This window comes from Salminus brasiliensis, chromosome 20, assembly GCF_030463535.1.
Source record: "Salminus brasiliensis chromosome 20, fSalBra1.hap2, whole genome shotgun sequence".
Lineage (NCBI taxonomy): Eukaryota > Metazoa > Chordata > Actinopteri > Characiformes > Bryconidae > Salminus > Salminus brasiliensis.
Window position 1 is genome coordinate 8,130,963 of NC_132897.1, and position 25,518 is coordinate 8,156,480.

The 25,518-nt window shown below is 41.7% G+C and overlaps 1 protein-coding gene across 4 annotated transcripts in view; it reads right to left on the minus strand.

The window, feature by feature from the left end:
* grin1b (glutamate receptor, ionotropic, N-methyl D-aspartate 1b) overlaps window positions 1-23,782 on the minus strand; it is a 33,553-nt gene extending 9,771 nt beyond the window's left edge. The window contains exons 1-19 of one of the 4 annotated variants that reach the window (XM_072665248.1): window positions 22,869-23,782; window positions 18,217-18,351; window positions 16,334-16,510; window positions 12,489-12,551; window positions 11,611-11,708; window positions 10,335-10,456; window positions 9,375-9,549; window positions 8,621-8,765; window positions 8,344-8,430; window positions 8,096-8,231; window positions 6,782-6,909; window positions 6,401-6,565; window positions 5,808-5,926; window positions 4,454-4,566; window positions 4,155-4,303; window positions 3,322-3,479; window positions 2,027-2,188; window positions 1,796-1,905; window positions 1,007-1,152 (exon numbers count right to left, since the gene is read on the minus strand). In XM_072665248.1, the coding sequence (XP_072521349.1) occupies window positions 1,007-1,152; window positions 1,796-1,905; window positions 2,027-2,188; window positions 3,322-3,479; window positions 4,155-4,303; window positions 4,454-4,566; window positions 5,808-5,926; window positions 6,401-6,565; window positions 6,782-6,909; window positions 8,096-8,231; window positions 8,344-8,430; window positions 8,621-8,765; window positions 9,375-9,549; window positions 10,335-10,456; window positions 11,611-11,708; window positions 12,489-12,551; window positions 16,334-16,510; window positions 18,217-18,351; window positions 22,869-23,117 (2,637 nt within the window). In that variant the 5' untranslated portion in view covers window positions 23,118-23,782. The remainder of the gene's footprint in view (window positions 1-1,006; window positions 1,153-1,795; window positions 1,906-2,026; window positions 2,189-3,321; window positions 3,480-4,154; window positions 4,304-4,453; window positions 4,567-5,807; window positions 5,927-6,400; window positions 6,566-6,781; window positions 6,910-8,095; window positions 8,232-8,343; window positions 8,431-8,620; window positions 8,766-9,374; window positions 9,550-10,334; window positions 10,457-11,610; window positions 11,709-12,488; window positions 12,552-16,333; window positions 16,511-18,216; window positions 18,352-22,868) is intronic. The other 3 variants (XM_072665250.1, XM_072665249.1, XM_072665251.1) reach the window with 3 other exon arrangements.
* Between the last annotated feature and the right edge of the window lie 1,736 nt (window positions 23,783-25,518).

Genomic DNA, 25,518 nt, shown 5'->3' on the forward strand with positions numbered 1-25,518 from the left:
TAGTGGAAGACGTGGAAGGAATTGATCCTTAGCATGGATCTGCAGTGAACCACTCATATGACCTTAATCATGATGTAACCATATTACAGCCAAAAGCCCAAATCTGCACAACAAGAGTTGCCCTGCTCTGTGATATTCTACTGTGGATGAACACAGCATTCACTCACTGTTTTATTATCATTTGATTTTAAACACAGCATACGTACACTGCTTTTCAGAAGTTTGGGGATACCTAGCTTTTCAGGTTTTTAATAAATAAGCATGCTTTGTTTGTTGTTTTGCAACTAACAAACCCTAAAAAACACATTTGCTGTTTGTCCTACTTGCATGGACAACTATCAAATCATCACTGTCAAACAAAAATCTTGGATCTCAAAAATGCTAACTTTATAGGAGAAGAAAATACCTTCTTTAGTATCAATGGTAGTCAATGTAAAAAATATTTGATTCCAAGTCAGTTTGGAGCATTTCGGTTGGTCCATTAATCATCAGATTTTGACAGAAGGTAGAGAACAACTGATAGATTCACAATAAGTGGAAAACAGCAAAAATGGAGATGCAAGGCTTTTGCATGACATCAACGAAATTCTTATTTAGGACAAACAAAGAAAGACTCCTGAAAAAACCTGAAGTTGCAAAATTTCAAAAAAAGCAGGGCGTCCCCCAACTTTTGATGGGCAGTGTAAATACATAGTTATCTATGATCAGTATGATGAAGATTACATGCATTTTTGCATAGCCATTTGAGGTTAAAGGTAAACACTTGACCTTTGGCCTACATCCTACTGCAAAGGTCAAGAGCTGAACATGCATCTGGCTACTGCTGGCTGCACTCATTGAGTAAAATGGTCTTTAAATGATGCCTTCTAACTGACTAGACTGGAGGAAACCAACCATTTGTGCCCACTTAGTGTTAAAACATAGCAGGTAGCAGCAATAAACAGCCTGCCAGAGGCCCATGCAGTCCGTTATCCTGTAGGAAGAGAGAAGGAGCAGACAGCCGTACCTGTAGGTTCTTCCTCCAAACATTAACTGCCGCAAAGGCCAGCTGCATCTGCTTCCTACGAGCATCTTTGTGACGCTTGTATGCGATCTCAATGAAGATGAGGAAGATCCCGGCGACAATGCCACCAGCCACCAACATAAACACGCCTGTGAAATGGATGGTGCATTATTTCAACATTAAAAAAGTCAAGTCAGGAATGAATAAAATATGAATGGAATTGAGCTTTAGCTCACAAAACTTTCTACTTTCTTTAAAAAACTGAAATCTTATTTCTTTTTTCATTATTTTTATTTTCCATTTTACCCTAGTTTTTATCCAATATAATAGGCCATTTACCCAATTTCCGTTCATGTGAACTCCCTCTTTCACTAGCAATGCCCTCAACAATAGGAGAGTGAAGACTAGCACATCTCTTATGACACATGTGAAGCCAGTCGCTTATGCAGCATCGCTAGGCAGCCAATGCGCTCAGAGGAATGTGTCGGATCCCCGGCTCAGATACAACAGCTAACAGATGGCTGTGCTGACCAACATCACAGTATGAATGATGTGGTGAGTAAAGGTGCCATCGACCCACCCCTGAGAGAGCAAGGCCAATTGTGCTCTCTCGGACTCCGGGTGCTGCTGGTAAGCAGCATGATCCAGGATTCGAACTATCGATTTCTGAGATGCCTAAAACATCTGCACAGTATTGTACGGAGCTCATGGTTATAGCAACGTCTGCTCAATATGCTTAATCACTCCATCCAATGTACATCAGAGGCTATTCCTATCAGACATGGGCCATACCTGCCATATTCTCAAAGGTGAGCGTGGCTGGGGCATTGCTCCTGGAGTCACATTCCTGGTATCTCACCCAGGTTTTATCCAGGTCCTCCATGAAACCATTCTCGTGTGAGCTGTTGAGTCAGAGAACACGCTCAGAAATTCTGTCATGCTAAACCGGATTATTTGAGGCCACAAGTCAGAAGAAGAAACTGTAAACAGAGACGACTTCAGACCGATGTAGGGCTGCATTACCTGAGAATGGCCAGGGAAACGTTTTGCTTCCATGGGCTGTCTTTGCGCATGCCGATTCCGAACCCAGAGCGGAAGAACAGCTCGCCCGTGGTGACCAGGTCACACTTCTGCGAGGCTTCAAACTCCAACACGGCTGAATCCCAGATAAAAGCGTGGAGTTTGCTAAAGCAGGGAGAGGAGCGAGTTAACGCAGCTTTGAATTCCAGATCCCCAGCTGAGACTGGATTTGTTGAGCAAGAAAGTGAGTGAGAATCGTTGGCTTCTTTTTTGGGTTGAGACTACTGCCAGGATTTTTCTAAGCCCAATTAAGCCGGGCCTTGTTCAGTCAGTGGGTGAAAACTTTAGAACTTCATTTGATGTGAATGTGTTTCTTTTTCTCCCCTCACACAGACTCCTAACCGCACTGGCCCTCTGCCATCAGTCCCTGTCTGTGCTTTGTACGACACAGTGATTCATGAAGGTCCCCTTTTGAAGTGCAACTCCTTATCCTGCTTTGTATTCTGCATCAATATGAGCTGTACTGAATAGGACTAAGCACTGCCTTATCCACATTCTGCCTCCTGTTTGCTCACTCAGAGGAGAATCTGTCGCCCGTAGCACTGGCTGGTGAAACATGGCAGTGCATTGTACAGTACATATTCCTTTGATGCCTGTTTTATCAAACTGGGCTTTGGAACGTTGCAATTGAATTGCTATTAATGTCACAAACAACCAAAGGTTTGCTCTCAGTCCCTGTAGCTCATGTTGACAAAATGGTTTTATTGTCTTCTGACCTAAATGTGACAAAAGGTATCTGTTTTATTCATTATGTACTTTGTGCTCGTCTCCCATTCACATGATGTCAAGACAAAGAAACAAATGCAAGTACTGCGAACACCCTTATACTACAATACACTACAACACCTGGTATCATGGCAAGTGGAATCTAATTTAAACGAAGAAAATTCAATATTGACAACATTCTTTCAAGTTTATTTCTTACAGTATAAACAAGCTTTTAGTGGATGGCTCTTTAAAGGGGCATTAGTGAAATTTCAAGAAACACCACCTCTAATGATTAAGAGCTTCTTGATCAGTGTAGATTCTATACTAATTAACCCCTTATTCAAGTGTTTTTTAAAAACCTCTATTATCAGAGAAAGTCTGTATATTACTGAATAATATGCCTTAGTGTGTAATAAGCCTTGCTGCGTTAAGGGGTTAACAGTATTTCCTAGAACCATTGTGAAATCTTTATGTTTTAGGATCTACTCTGTCGACAGAAATGTTAGCACTGGAATGGAAGTGTGACTGACCCGTCTCGCACGGCCTGGATGGCTTCCGCTGCGCTTTCGTAGTTGTGCTTTTCCATGTGGCGGTACATGGTGCTCAGCTCAACTTGACGGCGGAAGTAAATGTCCACAGAGCTCTGTTTGACTGTGGCGTAGATGAACTTGTCTGATGGGTTTCGCAGCTGCAAGACAATAGCACAGCAGGAGCTGTCCTAGTGAGCTCACAAGACGCGCAATCACTGAAGTGACAGTTCACACAAAATATGTAAATAATTCAAGTCCTCTAGTTTCAGGAGGGGCTTGCAAATCCATAGGCAGGCTTTTTTTTAGTGTCTACATGGAATAGTAGTGCTAAGGGCGAGGCACTCAAAGAGAATAGGGCAGGCCAAGGTAAGCATGTCCTAAAAAACATGCACTGATGTCCCAGAATCCAGCTTGGTGAAGAGATACCACAGAGCTCTACCACTGCTGTGCAATTTACTCATTTGCTGTGTAAAACATCTTCACCATGCCTCAGTTCACCTTGTTTAATGCTCAATTATGCTAATGACATTTTCCAATATACTACAAAGTGTTTGAATTTAAAAATGTACTTTGCTTGAAATATACCATTCATTCTCCCTTGATATTCATGCTCAATGATTGTTGTAGTAGTTAAAGGTTTTCCATGGTGAGAGAAAGACGTCTAAAAATACACTGACATGAAAGAGGTCTGTTGCGTCCCTGACCGACTTAATTGCCTGCCCTCATACTATATCCTGCAAGAACATGAGATCTGTGAGCAGCGTTCGTGCAATGTGTTTGTTTTCTGTGCGGATTCATGGTATGCGATGCCGGTCTGAGCTCAGTAATCTCACCCTAGGGTCGTTGATGCCGGTAATGCGCTCCTCAGGCCGATCCAGCACTAGGAAGGCTGCCAAATTGGCAGTATAAGATGCAACTATAATCATAGCAAAACCTGCCCACACCATACCTAAAATCCTCGCTGAAAAGCTCCGTGGGGCACCTGCAAACACAGGGCAAGAGAGAGATTGAGGGAGTGTGAGAGGGAGAGGGAGGAGAAGTCGACTGCAACTAAATCAATCATACATTGGGTGAGCACTCTCATCAGACAGACATGATGATTGTGTAAATAATTCTCTTTGCTGTCTTGTACCTTCTCCAATACCGGAGTTCAGTAGTACACCCCAGGAGAACCACATAGCCGAGGATAAGGTGAGGGCATCTTCTTCTTCCTCTTCACTATTCACTTTAAACCTTCCAAATGGGCTGCAGAGCAAAAACTTTACTATAGCAAACTCCAGCCAAAAGGGAAAAAAGACATCCAGCACAAATCAGATGTGTCTTTAAAGAGTCTTCTTGTACATGTTCAGTAGTTCCCATAGATGTTGGCAATCCGTATGTCAGCAATGTCATTAGGAAAGTTGGCACATATAACAGAGGTGGCTCCACATATATGAACCTAAAGTTTTACAATACAAGGCTCTTGGTTAAGATATACAGTTCTTTGACATTTTTACAGGACCCACATCATGGAAAACTGAATATTCCTCATTTTATTTTTCATTTCTTCTTTTATCATTTTTCAAAATAATCTATTTCTAATTTTACCCAATTCAGAAGACCAATTATCCAATCCCCATTCAGGGTGAAGACTAGCACATCCCCTCCAACACATCCAACACGTGCCCAACGCCTCTTTTTAAACTGCAGCATTGCTAAGTAGTGCAGAGCATGGCTCCCCAGCTCTGATACAACAGCTTACAGATGCCTGTGCTGACCAACATCACCCTAGAGGTGATATAGGGACAAGGTGCCATCAACCCACTTCTGAGAGAGCAGGGGTCAACTGTGTTCTCTCTGACTCCAGCTGCTGATGGCTAGCTGCATGACCCGGGATTCAGACCAGCGATCCTCGAATCATAGTAGCCATGCCTTAGTCCATTGGACCACTCAGAACTCTTTATTCATTTTGAAAGACGCAAAAAACAACCTAGCTTTCAGTGGAAAGCAATGTAAAAACAACTGCATGAACCACATTATGACAAAAAGTAAAAATGGCAAGTATAGATATAGAAGGTTTTTGCAGAACAGAATTGTTCTATGTGTACAAAAGGGGATTAACCCCCCAACTCTCAACTTATCCTGAAGGTATTGGCAGCATCATCATTCAATTTATACCCCTCTTAGGTTAGGCATTAGGCATGGTGCCAACAGATCAGTTATCAGTTATGTACCTCCCCAGCTGATTCAAAACTCTGCAGGAGATTTAACCGGAACCAGGTGATCAGTGCACATTAACCCAGTTGTAAAATCACTACACAGGCTTCAAATGAGCTATAAAGGCAATAACAACTGAAGAAGTGACTGTGGCAACCAGCACAGAGGGACCCATTGTCCCAAACCAAATTACTGACCCTACTCAATCTGTACCACTGGTGGCTGGTTCCTACTACCAAAAATTAATTCCATGGTCCAGGAGTTGAGACATAATGTAGGGATTATATTACCTGAAACGGTCTAATAGGTAGAGCATCACCGCCACAACATGGACCGATAGACCCACCAGTAACCACAGAGTGCTCTGAAAGGGCTGCATGAACGAGTCCAGCGTACTGCGTGGTATTTCCTGCAGTCAACAACACAGTATTACTCACAGCTCCAACACACACCACCCACACTGGCAAATGTGCCACCATATGGAGCAGCTAGCATGTTTTGTAGTGAGGCTTGTTTTTACTGTAGGTGTATTATTAGATTTTAGCCAAAAGCCATAACAAAGGGTTTACAAGAGTCCTTGGTGGTCAAATATGCTCAGATAGGGGAATTTTAATTAACTAGAGGAACTGTATAACATTTCTGGGCAGAAAATCTACCACTCTGTTCTCTGGGGAGTTTTCAGCAAATTACCTAAAACTCAATTACTTTTTGCAACAATGTTTAAATGAATCTGACCCCAATTCTGGACTTTCTTGTGACTGCATCTCTGTTTAATCCTTAACTAAATGTATGTGATGCCTCTGATCTTTGGCTGCTGTAAATGATGTGCTGTCTGCTTTAATCAGCCTCAGTAATTTTCAGGAAGATCTCAGAGGAGCCCTACCTTTTTGACAAGGATGGTTAGCCCTTGGTACTTAAATGGTTTGGAAAACTCTATGTACTGGGCTCGTTCATTGTTGATTGTGAGTGGAGCCACGATCATGTCTGCCAGGCCACCCAGGAGCTCTCCCATCATGCCATTCCACTCCTTCTTGTTGCTGTTATTCACCTAATAACATAGGGGGAAATCACACTCAGTAATTTGTCATGCTCGAAATGTTCCCCAGCACTGCCAAGGAACCGTAATTACACCTGCGAGCTACGGTTCTGCGAGCCATAGATATCCAGAGAAGCCGACGTGTTATGATTCTCCACTATGTGACCTTGGAAAGAGACAAGAAGCTCTGGGCGTGGACAAAATCAATAAAGTGCTGATATTACTCACACGCTCCTGAGTGCCAAATTTGCCATCAGCCACTAGATGCACCTCGTAGGTGAAGTTCATTGTCATCGCAAGCTTGATCAAGAGGTCGATGCAGAATCCATAGCAGCACTGAGGCACTATGGGCCGACCTATGGAGGAGCCAAGGTAAGACAGTAAATGTAGTGCTGATCCAACACAATTACAAATACCTCTTAACAAAACGCATACTGTACGCTGTGTATTAGAAGGTTTTGGGACACGTTGTTTTCTAATTTTATTGTTACATTTTATTTAAAGCAACATTATGTAACACTGTTAACTTTAAATAACAGCATCAAAAGCATGCTGATGCGCCGCTAATCTGATAATATTATAGAATATTATAACAACAATAGAGTGAAATGTGTGGTATTCTCTCCATTTTTGCATTTTTTACAAAGAAGATTCCCAAGCACACCCGGTTTTGAAGAGCCTGGTCACTTCCTATTACCCTCGCTAGAATGAGAAAAAAAACCTGTATAAATGTACATAAATGTACGAAAAAAAATACGAAAATGTATGAAAAAAAATAAATCAGCGTATACTCCCTGTCTGCTAATGGCAGCTTCTGTAAAGCCATTCACACTCACTGACATCATTATTACAGTTGATAACTGGAGTTGTAAAGCTTTAAAAATATATATCTGCAGTGCTGAAACATTTAAAATAAATGTTTTAAATATTTTAAAATGTAAAAAAATTGCTGTACATTTATAAACTATGATTTTGCTTAAATGCTCCACATTAGCCCATTCTTTTTCGACTGGCTCGGGAGCGGCCTCTAGTGTCCGACAAACCTGGAAGACATTTCTAACTAGTAATTTCCTCTATACCAGTTCTCTGTTAAAAGGTCTAAACTGTTCTCTATTTAGCATTATGCTAAAACTGGTATTTTTTGCTCCTGGGCTCCCCCTACAGCTGGGGAGTATAACTGACTTTTACATCACTGCCATGAATCCAATTCACGCAAGCATGTAGATTGAGCCAGTACAGCAATATTGCAGGATTTTGCACAAGTATGACTTGTGTTACGCCGCATTACGTAAGTCTCACAGCGTAGTAGCAGCATTCCAGCCTGGAGTGGCTGTGACAGACGCCAGTGTCCCTATTACAGTCAATAGATCATCAAAATTATACTGACACTGTTATTTTATGGTAAACTTGATACCCAATGCTGCTTTAATATATTAGATTACTGCCACCAACAAACTAAACATGCTCTTAGAAATTCCAGGTGTCTCAAAACTTCTGTCCCACAGTGTAGATTTATCAATGCAAGCATTTTCCCACTGTTACCAGGAATGGTCTCGTTTGGGCCAGTGCAGATCACTTTTTTGATCAGGACTCCATTCACAGTGTATTCCTCCTTGCATGTTCCGTCTCGCAGGGTCGGTTTCACATACACAAAGGGCTCTTGATGAATAGTGACAATCTAGCAGACACATAAGGCTTGAGTTTTTCCACAGGCAATTAGTCGTGCCAAAATAAATGTGAGAAAATTAGCAAAACTGTGAACGATCTGGAAGGAAATAATGAATAAACACCTTCAGTCTTGTTGACATCTGATAGCCTCTTGGCTTCTCAGTCTCTCCTCCTGGCCAAATGATCTTCCTCTGAGTATTCATCACAACCTGCAGAAGATTTGTTAAAGAGAGGTTTCTCAGCCTTTTCTGAAGGGTTATAAGTGTCAAATTGTGATTCTAAACAGAGGCCAAGATGATCGCAGAAATTCTGACAATCTTTTTCAGTCTTTTCTAAAGGCTCTAAGGGTCGAGCTGCAGTATGTTACTGATCTGAAAAAGGACTGAGGTGTTTACGCACTTGTGAGCCATTGTAGACGCCCACTTGGACCAGCCGAGTCTTCTGGTAGTTGAGGATGCTATAGTGGGCGAACCTCCTGTCCCCATCGTCATTAAACTCCACGCGGCCTGTTAGGCCATCTGGATACTTGGATGACATCAGCACTCTAGCACACCGGAGGGGGTCGAGTGAGAGACTGCACAGAAACCTTCGCCCTCTCTCCCCATTTCAATAGCGAACAGTGACACTGACACTGATGGGAAGTAATGGCAGAGGGTTTCTTTTTCCCCCTTTTTCAAGCAGAATAGAACAGGTGCGTGGGAAACGGAGATGGAGAAGAGAATAGTGCAGGAGATAGGTGGGAAGAAAGCGTGCTGACAGTACACAGGCAGAGAAAAGAAGGTGACCTGAACTGGATATGACACTGTGAAGAACACAAGCATGCCAGCTTTTGGGTTCGAGACAGGATTCAGACTGGATTTGAAATTTCACGTTCCCAGTGTAATCTACAACTTAACAGGCTTGGTGCATCATTGGATCAAATGGTTCTTGTTCCAACCCCCCTTAGAACTGCTTTATAAAATCGCAGGGCATGTTTACAATTACATTATTAATTCATTCGCCTTGCACACCACTTGTTTATTCCAATATTTGCAGTGTGATAGCTCCCACCCTCGCCAGTGCCAGCGGTAATGTATGGTAATGCATGAGAGCGGATGGATGGTGGTAGCAGAGCGGTAGTTGCAGTGCGATAGAGCGAACTCTCTGGCCTCACCGTTTGAAGAGCGGGCCAGTCTTCCAGATGTTTGTATTGCCCACGCAGCCTCGTGGAGGCTCCGTGATATTCTCCTTCTCAAAGAGCTCCTGGATGGACTGGGCCACCACTGCCACCGCATCGTAGATGTGCGCGGACTCATTCTTGCCATTGATTAGCTGGAGGCCGAGCAAGCCTGCCCAGTTGACAACATTACATGGTGTTGGGCAATGCTTCACAAAACTTCACAAAAGATTCTCAGTCCAAGACAACAGCAGTCGTTACAAAGAAAAAAAACAACAAAAAAAAAACAAGAGACGTGCACAGAGAGTTATCAATAGTAACAAAGTGCCTGAAGGTCAGACAAGAGGGACATCGTAAGTTATGGGCGGAGGTAGAGGGGCGGGGGGGTTTAGGACAGGGTGAGCACTGAAAGCACACTGATGTGAAGATTACATGGATGTGCGTAAAGAAGCCGGGACAGAAAGAAATTGTAGCGGTTGTAGCTTACCATCGTATTCACACTTCAATGTGGAGGTAGCAAAGCACCACTTATAAATAAACTCATGACCAGCCAAACCGTAAAAATGTACACGCATTCAAAGCAATATGGATTACCACAACTCTCTATTGCATCAATTGTAGTCTACTGAAAGAAAGGACACACACTTAAAAGATGAAACAAATTAAACGTTAGACATAGAGCACACAATACAATGAGCAGAAAGATCACAGTGTTTAAAACCTTTAAACATCTAGATGTTTAAACGTTTAAACACCCAAGTACACCACAGACACTGAGTCGCCGATGTGGATTGCAAACTGTAATCATATAAAAAGCGCTAAGGCCAACACGTCCAATCTGTTACACAGTCTGTGCGAGAGAGAGAAGAAAGGAGAGAGAGAGAGAGAGAGAGAGAGAGAGAGAGAGAGAGAGAGAAAGGAAGAGAAAGAGGAATGGAGTGGAGGAAAAGTACATACCATCTGGAGCTTCACTCAGTGCTTTACCAGACATCTCCCTTTCTCCGACCAGCCACACGTAACCAGAGCCTGTCATATTGAGCTGGCGCGCTGCTTTGTAAATGGCTGCGGCCTCGTCTTCGCTGTGATTGGATAGAGGTTGTTAGTGCTGGCATCACGCAGAGAAAAAGCCTCCAATGTCAAGTTGATTGCTGGGCTAAAAATGGCGAAAGCGCCTCCTCACACACACAATTTGACATTTGGTGAGCCTCTGCTTCTGGTCCCTTGCCTACAAAAATGTAGGTTACTATCATTGAACAACCTGTAATCAATGGCCTTTCCCAAAGCTAGTAAATAAACACACACTTTGATCCTTGGTGCACAAATTGTAGCAGCAATTCTCATTAATGTGGTGGTTTAGGTTTAGAGTCTCTACACCATGTTCTGTCCATTTCTGAATCAAATTAGTGATTTTAATATCAGTTTAATGAGAATAGAAAATACACTATATAAACAAAAGGATTGGGACACCTGCTCATTCTTTGTTTCTTCCAAAATCAAAGGTATAAAAAAAGAGTCAACCCTGCTTTAGTAACTGTATCTGCTGTCCAGCACTGCTATAGGGATTTGATTGCATTCAGCGACAAGAGAGCTAGTGAGGTCAGGATGCTAACCTCATCCCAACTCCCCAAAAGTAAAATTATAGTTTAAAAATAAAGATTTGTTTTAAAGACAGATATTTTAAAAGTTTCTGTAGTGGCCTAAAAGTTGTTCCTTTTTTGGCATCTCTGCAAAGAATCATTTGTGGCTCCATTTAGCATCTTTAAAAAACAGGATGTGGTAAAAAAAACATCATAATACATAATATTGAAAACAATGGCTTAGTATTACAGCTATACACCCAATCACCACTGTCCTGAAAAACGCTGCATCTACATTTATGCCGTTTTTCACTTTTTGATATAATGTGAATCTGGTTATTCTTTACATTGTATCAAAATGTCATGATGAATGGAGATGAATAAATGAAGAAATGCTTCAAACTTTGAATAAAACCTTTTTACACTGACGTAAAGATGTAAAGATGCTTCTTTGGAGATACAAGGTTTTGGCATGACAGCAACAATATGGCTACGCTTTGCCAGTTTTATGCGTGTATACAACTTCCAAACAATGGGAAAGCGCACCAGTGCATCCACATTGGCAGACCTAGTTAGCAATTCAGCTCTCGTACGGTTTCATTTACTCCACACGCTGGTGTTTATAATGCTTTAGTCCACAGGGTGGATGAGCTCACCTGGCAGACAGGATGATGACTCTGGCCTCCAGCTCCTTGGCCTCCTGGAGCAGAGCAGTCAGATTTGTGTCTTGGCTGAACAGGAGCACTTTCTCTGCCTGGGATTAGGACACAACATTAGCCGAGTGGTTGACTCATCACCACCCTGAACCATGCTCTCTGTTCAGCGCTCTCGCTGCTTCTTTTTTTTTTTTTTTTTTTGAAAGGGATCGGGAAAAATGGAATAAAAAAAGTTTCCGTGACAATCTGCTTAACATGAAAAAAAAAAAATTAAGCTTGGAGGAGCAAAAAAGTTCTGCATTTTTGTCAGCATGCAAACTGAAGGGAAACAAGACTCCAAGGAAGAGCGTGCATGTTAGAGGAAAAGGGAGAAGAAGATTGATGCAACCGGAAAGCAAAAACCGGGTGGAGGAAAGGGAGCAGGGTGGTGGTGGTGGCTTCTTTCCCAAAGGAAAAAGTAAAAAAAAAAAAAAAAGGCAGAAATGCTGCAGAAAGGTGGGAGTAACATCTGGATCTGTGCCTGTCCCACACGACCAGATCTCCACGCACTGTGTCAAAAGAATAGACTTGCAAATCTTGCTGGCTTCAGTACATGCATTTCGTTACACAAAAATAAAAAAGTGGGAGGTAAAAGGGGGCGATTCTTTTGTTGAAATTATACGTTCTAAAATAAAAAATTAAAAAGAATAACCCATTCTTGATTGAAATCATAAAAATAACCCAAACATAAATAGACGTGCTAGCAGGATAAGGAATCTCTGGAATCTGTTTGCTGATTTTTTTCTTTTTTTTCATTCTTTTTTTTTTTTTTTGGACTGGCTTCTAGTTGCTACGTTCAGATAACTGTTGGGCGGCGTGCATTGACCATGCAAATATACCTTGGGTCCTCGCTTGTTGTCATAGGACAGTTGGTCGAGGTTTTCATAGTTCCTGTTTTTACTCTGATGAATAATGTGCACAGAGAAAATATGCAGACACAGAAGAATATTATAAACAGGTATAAATGGTGTGCAGTAAAGCATTCCAACAAATCTCCACTTTTCTGCTTCAAATTGGGAAACTATAACCATGGGGCTTGCAAAAAGATCAAGACCACAGTAAACAGGAAGACAACTCCAGCCAATCCTTCATTCCACTAGGAATGTCACATGCTACTCTGACATTTTGCCTGAGCCCCTAGCCCTCCTCCACCCCTCCAGTAATAGTCCTGCAAAATAAATCGGACAGAATTGTCATTTTTGCCTTGTTTCACCTGCAGTTAAGATTTTTTTAAATAAAAAATGGATAGCAAAAAGAGACACTTCTGGACTTTTAGGAGTTCCATGGTTTGATACCCTTAATAATATATAGTCGTGTGTAGTCTATTTAGTTGGGATGCATTTTTAAAAAGCACTTCTGCTTATTAAAAGCCTCTGCAAGCCTAAATGAATAGTAAAAATGGTGCAGGTGTCAGCAGCCGTATCCATCTCCACGTTTTAAAGTCTACAGCGAAACACAGAGAAGCTGCATCTACCGGCGCCCTTCAAGCATAACTTATCACCACCACGGGATCTGCAAAAACGAGACATATGGCCTAAACTAGAGAGAAAATTCAGAGTGCTTCATCAGGATAAACCACATTTTTCAGTTACAGACATAATCTATTCCACATTTCATGGCTCCAATCAGTCTCCCTGTCGTAACTGTCCTCAGTGAGTCAGCTTGTTTCATGACTTACAAAGTAAACAGAAGATTTCGAGGGAGGAAATCTGTGCACACACACATATTCAGAGCTGAAGTTGCGCTGTCTGTCTACTGCATTTAATCTCCACTTTATGCTTAGAAGAGTCGGTACAGTACAGGGGGATGCAAATGTGACGTGTGCAAAGGCATGATGAATTTTGAGTTAGTGATAACACTGACTATTGACTACTAATCAGTGCTGTAGAATTTGGCTTTAGACAGTGTTCAAATCTGGCCTCATGCCCTGCTCCTTCTAACCCGAAAATGATGAAGCCTTTCTGAGAGTGACGGGCTGCTGGAACACATCCATCCCATTTGTGGTTAGAAGCTGTGATCAATTTCAGGCTTTGTTACATCATTTAAACGCCAAGACGTCTTTTCTTTTGGATTTAAAAGCACATTAAACAGCAAAGCAATGTATAATAATACTAATATCAGAGCTTTTCTCTAACATGTATAAAACAATCATGTGAAATAATTAGGACACCCAATTAAATATTTAGGTCTTTATTAAGAAATATGGAAAATATACAGATCAATTTTGATCTTTCTTTGATCTTTGATCTTTCAAACAATAACTGTATAAATAAAGGTGATATTGCATTACCTTTATAAACTATAACAATTTATTTACACGCGATGCCCCAATTGCTGGTATTTACCCCATTTGGTTGAAATAATCTCAATTAGATGTTTCCTATAACTGACGTAAACTGGGAGGTTTTTCCTAATCCTCCATGCAGAATTCTTTCAGGTATGTTATATTTAAGAGGCTTCTTGCATGCACAACCCATTATAAATCACCCCAGAGCATCTCAATAGGATTAAGATCTGGGCTCTGACTTGGTCCATGCAGAACTCACTATGTCTTTTTTTTACTGGAAAGTTTTGGGTCATTGTAATGTTGCATGGTCCACTTCCACTTCAACTTCAGTTTATGGAAAGATGGTCTCACATTTTCCTCAAACACCTTCTGATACGATCGAGAACTGATAGTGGATTCTATGAGAAAGCCAGCCCAAGCTGCCCCAAACCATAACATTTCCACCTCCAATCCCAGTTGGTATGAGGTTCTTGTGCTCAAATGCAGAGTTTGGTTTGTGCCAAACCAATGTGAGTCTTTACTGTTACTGTACCCAAATAATGGATTCAGAAGTCCTTGTCTTTGTCTAGGGGTTCTTTGGCAAATGTTACCTTGTCTTACCCTGATGTTGTTTAACTCTGTGCAGACCTCCGATAACAATTAAACATGTCTGGTCTCTTTCTGATGGTAGAGGCTATACTTTGACATCAACTGTGGCAAGAACTACCTGTATGTTCCGTGATTACATTTTAGGATTGTTGGAGACCTCTTTACGCATCTCATGGTCTGCTCTTGGGCTAACATTGCTAGGATAGTCTGACCTGGCCATGTTGGCAGTTGTTTTAAATGTTCTCCACTTGTAAATGATTTTGCAGACATTGGAACAGATGGCTTTTAATTGTTCTGAGACCTTTTATTATAAATCACCCCAGAGCAACTCAATAGGATTTAGATCTGGGCTCTGACTCTCGAAATCCCTTTCCTGATGCATATGCATCTCCAACCTTCTTTCTGAAGGCCTCAGAGAAATATATAGATCTGGCCATGGTGATACCATTTACAACAATCAACAGCCAACCAAACTAAATGTTTTAGGTTTAAATAAGAGGTTTATTAAATTATATCTAATGATGTTCTAATCATCTGCAGCTGATATGATGCACCTGATTCTAATTTTAGACCTTTTAAGTAGTACTAAATGTGAGGGTGTTCTAACTTTGCCTCACTGTAGATTGCATTCTATTATCAGTTCATTAATTAAATTCTATTTTACACAATTCTTCATATTAATGTGCATCCATTTCCCAATATTGTTCAAAGTATGATCAAATGTCCATCTGTTTATAAAAACAAAGGTTTTCACAGGATGTCCCAATTTGTCCCAAATTTCACATGACTGAACATGACAAGCTGAAGTAGAAATGCAGAAATGTTTGCAGAAAACACTAATTATAGTTTTACACAATTTACATGATTGCACGTGAAAACAGATCAATACATTTCTAATTAATCATAACTCCTCATTATTTGTATCATAAAATAACCTGACAACCTTGACTCAATCATGGCACAGTCAGAGCCTTGTAAAAATGCGACAGTAAAAGCTGGCAGGCTGCTCTGTTTTATGAGGCTTTGGCTTCGCTGATGGGTCTTTTTTCAGAACAGAGGGAGATTGCAGCATTTAAAACGAGCAGGCCTTGAGGCTGCCGTTGCTGCAAATGACATTACAATGACAATGAGGTTATTCCAAATATATTCAGGGGGGCCTTGCAAATATGCAACCTGTTTCTAAAACAGGAAGCTACTACAGCACCAACCAGGCCTGCAGACCCAAAACTGAGTAGGCGAAATGTCGGCGATCAGTCCCACAGTGGTGGTGCAATTTAAACTAGGAATGAATACACTAGGTTATTCATTCTCAGGCTGATAGACAGCAGACATCAGCCCTAGTTTTTTGCAGATTGAGGAAAGGTTTGGCGACAAATCCCTCCCACACACAACACCCACAGATCTCTCTAGCCCTCTTTAGCTGTAATTAAATACCCGCATGTCCCTGCCATTGATTTTTTGCACAGCCCCAGGTTAAGTCCCTCATTTTGCTCCTGTTCGTGGATCGAGAGACACGTAGGAGAACTCTGACTATGGCAAAAAGCAATGTGAGATGAGTAGAAAAAGTACAAAGTTCTGCAGATAAAAAACCACTTAAGACGCTGTTGATGCCTCTGGCATAAATAATGTTAGCCAATGGAAAGAAATGTGTTTACACAACAAAAAAGGAAACAGTTAACATACACTGAGAGGACCTCTGAGGTGCTGATTACAGATACACGTTGACACATACACAAACCCACACACACACACACACACACACACACACACACACTCACAAACACATATGTGTGGCTCCCCGCGTCTCACCTTCGTCTCCCTCTCCTCCAGGAGGGTTTCCAACCTCTTCTGGGCCGCTCGGCCCTCGTGGTCATCGCTGACTATCAGGATGATGTGGTTCCAGCGGAACTCGCGCATCATGTCGAACCACACCTGGGCCTGGTGGGAGTATGGGGGCACCGTGCGCAGAAACGAGAGATGTATACTCTGTAAATGAAAAAGGGAGGGAGAGAGAGACGCAGGTATTTCTCAAGAGGCACCAAGAAAGCCCTGCGGGCAGTAACAGTCTAGAGCCTTTTAATTACTTTATCTGTAATTAATTCACCCGCAGCTCCAGACACCTCCTTTTCCTCTGTCAACACCCCACATGGGAAAACATCAAACATGCTACTGTATTGTGCACTGTGTCCAGACACACCGTCTAATTAGTCAATTCAGATATTTACATTAAGGTGCACCTCTCTTTCATAATTAATGTCCCTAGAAAAACAATGGCAGTGGAAAGGATCACTCTAAGGTCACCATGCCCAATGTCAAGTGTCAGCTAGTGAGTAACTATAGGCATTGAGTGATGAAGCTCCATCCAGTACATTTGGGGTGAGCTGGAGTGACCATGACATTTTTGATCCATGACTATTAGCTTAGCTGAACCTAATCTAGAGACATCTCGAAACAACCATATACACTAAAATCTTAAAGGTTAAAGAGAAAGTGTGACCCATATTTGACTGGTAAGCAGATCACAGTTTTTACTGCCTGATTTCCGTTTGTTCGTTAAAATATTCACTCTGCTTGTGATCCTTTTCCATTATATATTATATATTATAATATAATCAAACAGTTCATCCCTATGAAGGGGATGCCCGTCATATATGGATCTATAAAGCAGCAAAAAGCAATTTTCTTTGTACTATCTAGAACCCATTACCTGGATGAGTAGCTCTTTGTTATGATGGAAAACCTATATAACCTATTATAATATAATATTCATATTATAATGTTAAAAATAGTATATTCTCTTGTATGATCTTACTTTTTAAAATGCAACTTCAAGTAATCTTGGAAAAAAAGACAGAGTGTATTTATAAGAGTAGCTAAAACTCCTGACTTAAACTAAGCGTCCAGCCAGCCGGGGATAACCCCTTTTTCAGTCACGAGTCAGTGATTTCTGACTCGTGAACGAATCGTTCGGTCGAACCGACTCCGTTGAATCTACGTCGTATAGCATTACTCAAAAATACCAAAATTAGAAATGACCTATTTTAATTCTCTTGAATAAGATAAATATACAAACGTGACGTAAAGCATATTCCAGACATTTCACTAAGATTAAATGTTCAAGCTTAAGTCGTCTCCGAATAGTTTTCGCCAGTTTGCGTTAGCTATAGCTAGTGCTAGCTACTTTAACGAAGGCGTAGTGCAGCCAGCATAATTTATTTACACGGAATATAAAATACAAAGCTTTGTAACAACTGTTTTGGTTACTTATCCGGCATAAAACCTGTTTGTATTTTGTACACTGGCATTTATTTAACCTTGCTCCATCACGTAGAATCAGTTGGATGCGCTCCACAGCAACGCCCTCCTAGGAACTAACATGAATCGGTTGAATCATGTGTTCATTTAATTGAATCACTGATTCGAAAGCATGTCCCATCGCTATTTTTCAAGCTTTATGTTATAAGTGACGACACTCTGTCTTACTTTTGGCTGTTAACTGTTTCAAAACCACATTCAAAAGAAAATGACTGGGCAGTATTTGACATGCAAAACTCTTAGAGGGCCTCATTTAAAAAGATAACTGTGCTGACAGCTGACAAGGACAGATAGCATCAGTGACAAGGAGACCAGGATGGAGGCGGAATTTCAAATTGTGCCCAGCAGCGAGCACTGAGGCTCATGCAAACACTCACCTTGTCAGAGTAGATGGACATGCGTGTGGTGAGCCCCACCACCGGGATGCGGTAGAATCCGGCTGTGTAGGACACCGGGGTGGGGGTCAGGTGGTCGTTGGACTGAGGCGGATGACTCACCAAAATTGCATAAACCTGGGGACATAGGGCCAGTGTTAGCTGGAAGCAGTGATCAGTATCAGTAGTAGACATCTTTTGTGATAGTATAACAAAATGGGTGGAAAGAGGGATGACACTTTTCCAGAGGGAAGAAGTCCCTTTGACCCCCCTTTGACCCCCCCACCAATTAAGTCTATGTAGGCCTAATCTGTCTACACTGCTACCAACAGTACCCTGTTACAGCGTGTGTACCATGTATTTATCTCTCTGTGAGGACCACATGTCCTCAGGATGATGAGACATATTTTGGCATTGTGGGAACATTTGTTATTTTACTTTTCGAAAAAAAATGTTTACAAGCTGTTTCCCCCCTCATGTGGACCAGCCAAATGTCCCCGCAATGTCAAAATGCTTTCTCATCATCCTGGGGACATTTGGCTGGTCCACATGACGAGTTAAGGCTTGTAAACAAAAGCTTTATTGGAAGCCCTTAAAACCTCAGCTATAATAAACCTAGAACCCATTGCCTGGATGAGTAGCTCTTTGTTATGATGGAAAACCTATACCGTTCTATAAGACACCAAAAAGCAATTTTCTTGGTAATATCTAGAACCCATTGCCTGCATGAGTAGCTCTTTTTTATGATGGAAAACCTGTATAGTTCTATAGGATACCCAAAAGCATCTTATTTGGTACTATCTAGAACCCATTGCCTGGTTGAGCAGCTCTTATTTATTATAGAAAGCCTATATGGTTCTATAAGACACCCAAAGGCATTTTATTTGGTACTATCTAGAACCCATTACCTGGTTGAGCAGCTCTTATTTATTATAGAAAGCCTATATGGTTCTATAAGACACCCAAAGGCATTTTATTTGGTACTATCTAGAACCCGTTGCCTGGTTGAGTAGCTCTTCCCTATGATGGAAAACCTATATGGTTCTATAAGACACCCAAAGGCATTTTATTTGGTACTATCTAGAAATTGTTGCCTGGTTGAACAGCTCTTATTTATTATAGAAAGCCTATATGGTTCTATAAGACACCCAAAGGCATCTTATTTGGCACTATCTAGAACCCGTTGCCTGGTTGAGTAGCTCTTCTCTAGGATGGAAAACCTATATGGTTCTATAAGACACCCAAAGGCATCTCATTTGGTACTGTCTAGAACCCATTACCTGGTTGAGCAGCTCTTATTTATTATAGAAAGCCTATATGGTTCTATAAGACACCCAAAAGTATCTATCTAGTTCTTACTACTATCTAGCCCTTATTTCTAGATTAAGTTGTCATATATGGAACTCTTTTTTGTACTATCTAGAACCTGAAGATGAACCCTTAAAATCTATAATAACTGTTTGGACCCATCGTTCGTTCCTGGGCTTTTTAATGAGTTAAAAATCCTGAGGTTTTGGTTCCTGGTGGTTGTGTTGGGTTACGTGCACCAGCAGAAGCTTTTACTCACAGTAACACAAAAGTCCATAGAACCCAACAAAGACAGGAACACAAATCATGAGTGAATGTGTAGTCCTGTATGTGGAGCCTATGGGAGTGTGTGTGCATGACTGTGTGAGTGAGAGTGTGTGTATGATAATCCGCGGCTGCTGCGTTGGACTCTGTAATCTCTCTCTCTCCATCTCGGTGTAATACTCTGCCTGTGCTCTCCCCACTAGAACAAAGCAGCTGTTATCCGCGGGGCGACGCCATGTTGGCCTCGTTTTACGTTCTCCATTCAAAGGTGCTCGACTCCTCTATAGTGCAGCTAGTGTTTGACCAACAACAATGGCCATGTACTGCCATGATGGACCACTGAGATCATACACACCTAATTCCCACACCCCCACCCAACCAAAAACCACTCAATCACACTCCTCCAGCCAGTCATCTCTGCAGCCACTACTGTTCCTCTTTGGGCTCAGAGTAGCGCTCACTTTAAAGAACCATATACAACAGGTTTTTTATTATCAGAGAAAAGAACCAGTGCACCACACACTATATAGACAAAAGTATCAGGACACCTGTTCATTCATTCTTTCTTCCAGAAGCAGGGATATACAAAAAACATACTGCTTTGTTGGAGTAACTGTCTCTACTGTCATATCCTCAAATCCACAACTCATCCCAAAAAATCCCGGATGAGGCACCATCATCATTCCAGAGAACACAGTTATACTGTTCCACGGCTCAATGCTGGGGGGCTTTATTCCCCCTATAGCTCACATCCGGCATTAGGCATGTGCCAATAGGTCCATTTTCATCTGCTCTAGAGAGTCCTATTTAATAGGCAGTACTTCTCTACAGGTATTCGACAAGATGTGTGTGTGTGTGTGTGTGTGTGTGTGTGTGTGTGTGTGTGTGTATTTGCACATCTGTGTCAGCAATAGGTTCAACGTAATGTAGCTGAATGCATTCATTAGAAGGGGCGTCTGCAAACATTTGGACATATATTGTACAGTATATGTGCCATAAAGAATACTGCATATGGCACACATCTTAGCCTGCACTCCACATATAAATGGGTTCTAGGTAGTACCAGAAGGTGCTTTTTTTGTAAAACCACCATAAAGCACTTTTCTTTGTACAGTCTAGAACCCTTTTTGCTAAGAGGACAGATTTTTAAACCATTTGAACGCACTGTGCTAGTGAGCACCATGCCCCTGGGAATCCTGTTGAGTGTCCCGAGATAGGGTGTGTACTTGTAGTCAGGAGACAGGCCATGCGGAACACTAATCGCCTGTCGGAACCAAAATAATCTCTAAACACACAGCCAGTTGTCTGACACACCACCGGAAACGGCTGACTGTAATTGGAAAAGTGGTTCCAACAAAGAGAACAGATCCATCACGTAGACTTGAGCTTCAGACGTCTACAATGAATGAATTCATTTAGTCAAAATGGCTTTCATTCTCAACTTTAAGGAAAGAAGCATGGTCTTGTAACAATGGTGGAACCCTTTTTTTGGTGCTATATAGATTGGTTCTTTAAAGAACAATGTACTAGAAAAACATTGGCATTTAACAACATATGCATTCAAATAATTTTGAAGCTTGTCCATTGTCCTTACTATAGAACCATTAAAGAACCATTGTGTGAAACAAGAGTGGTTACTATTAGTAAGAAAGGGTTTTTCTAGCACCACAAAATATTTTTGGACATGTAACAATGGTGGAACCCTAATTTGGTGCTATATCGAGCCACTTTGCCCCATGCACAACAGGAAGAAAGAAAAAACGTGTGAGCAAGGAAAGAAAGAACCTCCATCTTTGGGTTTTGTGGTTCTGGAAAGGTCTATAAACTGCCTTTATTAACAAACATTTGAAGGACCATTCAGGATTGGTTACTATCAGTAAGAAAGGGTTTGTATAGTACCAAGGTTCTTGGCCTTGTAACAATGGTGGAACATTTCTTTGGTGCTATACAGAACCTTTTTAAGGGTTCTTTAAAGATCAATGTAGAAGAAAATACATTTGCCCAAGTAAAGAACCCCTAATGCATTCAAATGGTTCTTTGAGTTGTCACGGTACTATACAAAACCATTGCCTTTAGTAATTAACCCTTTGAAGAACCATTTTAGGAGTGTACATTCTTAGTAAAGAGGGATTCTTTATAGTACCAAAAAAGGTTCTTGGCATTAAAACAACAGTGGAACCTTTTTAGTGCTATATAGATCCATTTTAAGGAACCAGGTTGTCCATAATAGAGAAAAAAATCTCATTTTCTACATGAAAAGGTTCCTTAAAGAGCCATGAATAAAAGGTAGATATAAACTACTTGACCAGATAAAGAACCCCTTATGCATTCAAATGGTTCTTCGGGTTGTGATGGTTCTATATAGAACCAGTGCCTTTATTAAACAACCATTGAAAATCAGCCATGTACAACAGGTAGATCATTTAACCAGGCAAATAACCATGTATGCATTCAATTGGTGCTTCGAGTTGCCATGGTTCTATATAGCACCTCATGTTTATTAAAGAACCCTTAAAGTAAACACTCTTAGCAGAAAGGGGTTCTACATAGTATTGAGGAGGGATTGTTTGTGGAACCCTTCTATGCTGTATTAGAACCGTTTCAAATGTATACGATCCTAAGTTAACCATTGGTTCTTCAGTGGTTCTTTAGTGAATAAAGTGGTTCTATGTGGAACAGTATCCACTTAAAGAACCGTTTGCATGCTTAAATGGTTCTTTGCCTGGTTAAACATGGTTCCATACACCACATACAGCTGCACAGACCGGGGAAGAAACACTGAACCATACAAATGGTTCTTTAAATTGTTATGGTTCTGTGTAGAACCCTCGAGGAACCACCTTTTTAAGGTTGTATGGAATACAGTAAGACTGTTGTTATGAGGAACATTCTGGAAAATCACGGCTCTGTTATTTAAGGGAATTTTCCTGCTGCACACAGAACCCACAGGTAGACGACGACTCTTCTGTTCTAGATAACAGCGGCTGTTTTTGAACAGCGTGTTTACGCTGGAGGCTGGGAGGGAGTTCAGCTCAGCCCGGAGTGGTCAGGGATGGGGGGATGCAGGGTCAGCTCTGTCCTACCTGGTTGGAGATGAGGTCCTCGCACACGGACAGTGCCATCTGGATGGCGTTGGGCTTGTGGGTGACCGAGATCGCGTTCATCTTGAACTTGTCTCTGCCGTAGATGTTGTTGGCCTGGCTGACCGCGTCCTTGAACACCTGCTCGTAGCGCTTCTGGCTCAGCACAGCGCCGATGTTCACGATCTTGGGCTCGCAGCCGCCCCGCGCGCACGAGCACGAGACGAGGAAGGCGAAGAGCACCAGACGCATGTTTGTCTGTTTGTTTGTTTGTTTGTTTGTTTGTTTGTTTGCTCCCTTGTGTTCGTGCCTCGGAACACAGTCTTGCGGGACTCACGCAGAGGGGAGCCCTGTTGAGCCGGATCGATCCGTAGCGGCTTACGCACCTCAACCTTGAGCTGGAAGCGAGACCACTGGACCGGTCTTACGCTGACCCGTGGTGCTGGGGCACGAGCATGGTCCAGTTTCCGTGCAAAGCTGCTGTTTGTGTTGTTGTTTTAAATGAGAGAGCCCGTAGCAGCCTGTTAAGCCAGGCTGGCGTTAATGACGCGCGCTCCTGTTGATATTCCCCTCATGAATTCATCCATTCATTCACTCCTCAAGCTGTACTTACAGATAAGCAATGCAAAGAAAGATGGAAAAGGGAGGAAAAGTCGAAGGCTGCTCGTTTTCTGTCGGTTTAAGCAAAAAAAGAATCATAATAATAAAGAAAAAGCGCTTTCTCAGGAGCGCGTCGCTGTCCTTGGTGCTGATCGCCGCCGTGCCCGCGCACTGACGCGCGCTCCCGCCCTCATTACGCCTCAAACGCTCGAACAGGCTCGGAAATATTTGCATGAACGTGTCACAGGGGAGGCTGACTGAGCCCATAAGCTTTCCTACCTCACGCGCCGCCAGCCACGTTAGATAAATTCCTCCTTTTTTCTCCATAAACATACAGTAGTTTTCCTCCATTAAAGGGGAACTCCACTGAATCGTCATATTTTCATGATTCAGTCACTTAGACGTCAGTAAAGTCGCTCAGAGTGGTTTGGTGTGAAATGACTCATTGCACAGAAAATTACAGACTATTACATTTTTTTTGCAATGGTAGTGAATGAAACCAGGGGTCACAATGTTACACAGATAGAGCCCAGTGTAGATGAGTGAATCTGCACGTGTCATCTGAGGGTTTATATGCAGTGCTGATAACAGTGAAACACCAGCAATATACAGTAAAACATACAGTAGATTTCATATACTCCACCGAATTACGAAATATTGATAATTCAGTAATTTGGATTTCAGTTATTTTGTTAAGAGTGGTTTAGCGTGAAATTATTAATTGTAGAGAAAATTTTAGACATTTTGATTTTTTCTACAACGGTAGTAAATGGAAGCAGAGGTCACAGTGTAGCACAGCTATGACCATTTCATTAGCCCAGTGAATCTACACATCTTCTGAGACTTCTTTAAACACAGTAAGTATCCCAAAAGTATCCAGACACCCTTTGTAATCACTGAACCCAACTGCTTTAAGGTGCAACCATTGCTCACACAGAGCATATCATTTCAATAGTAAAGCACTGCTGAGAGAATGGGATGCCCTGCAGCAGCTGCACATGAGCCTAGGTCACCATGTCCAGTGCCAAGCATTGAGTAAATGGATAGCATTGAGCTGTGGAGCAGTGGACTGCTGTGCTCTGGAGTGATGGAGCTCTATCCAATACCTTTGTGATGAGTCAGATTAACCATCCAATATCAGTAGCTGTCCTCATTAATGCATTAATGATCACATCTACGTTAGCTTCCAGAAGAGTAGTTGCTAATACTGCAGCCAATTCCATTCCAACTCTAATCAAAAATGATTCTATGTAGTACTGAAGAGGTTCATTTACTTTGTTTGGTGCTAAATAGAACAATTGTTTAGAAAAAAGGTTCTTTAAAGAACCTTATATAAAAGGTTTTACATTGTAGAGAACCATTTCACCAGGCAAAGACGCCTGCGTGTGTCTTGGAACTTGGAAAATGTCCCAATGTTTGTGGACACCCTTTCTAATGAATGCAATGAGCTACTTTAAGTTGCATTGCTGACACAGATGTGCAAATGCATACACACACAGCTTGTCTAGTCCTTGTTGAGAATGATTGCCAATAGAATAGGACTCTTAGGAGCAGATATACATGAGCCTATTGGCACCATGCCTAATGCCAGACATGGGCAAGAGGGGTATAAAGCCCCCCAGCATTGAGCTGAGGAGCAGTGAAACTGATTTTCTGGAAAGATGAGGGGATTTGGGGTGAGTTACAGAGTTGGGGATGAGGTGGGGTGGTGATCACCTATCATTCTGACCTCACTAACCACTGACCTCCCCTGGACAGGCTAGATAGTTCCTCCAACAAAAGCAGGATAAACTCTTTGATTTTGAATGAGCAGGTGTCCAAATACTTTTATCTACACAGTGTATGTTTGTAATAGAGATGTGAGAATGTGAATAACTTCAGTCATAAGCTCAATGGACCTATGGATCTTTCAAGGCATCGCTTAAAGAACCTTGTAGCACCTTTATTTTTAAAAGGTGAAAGCAGCCTTTGATTTCTATCACCACCATTGTGAACAATTCTGACTGGGTAAGTTTCACAGAACAGCGTATTTCACATCAAGCCACTATGAACA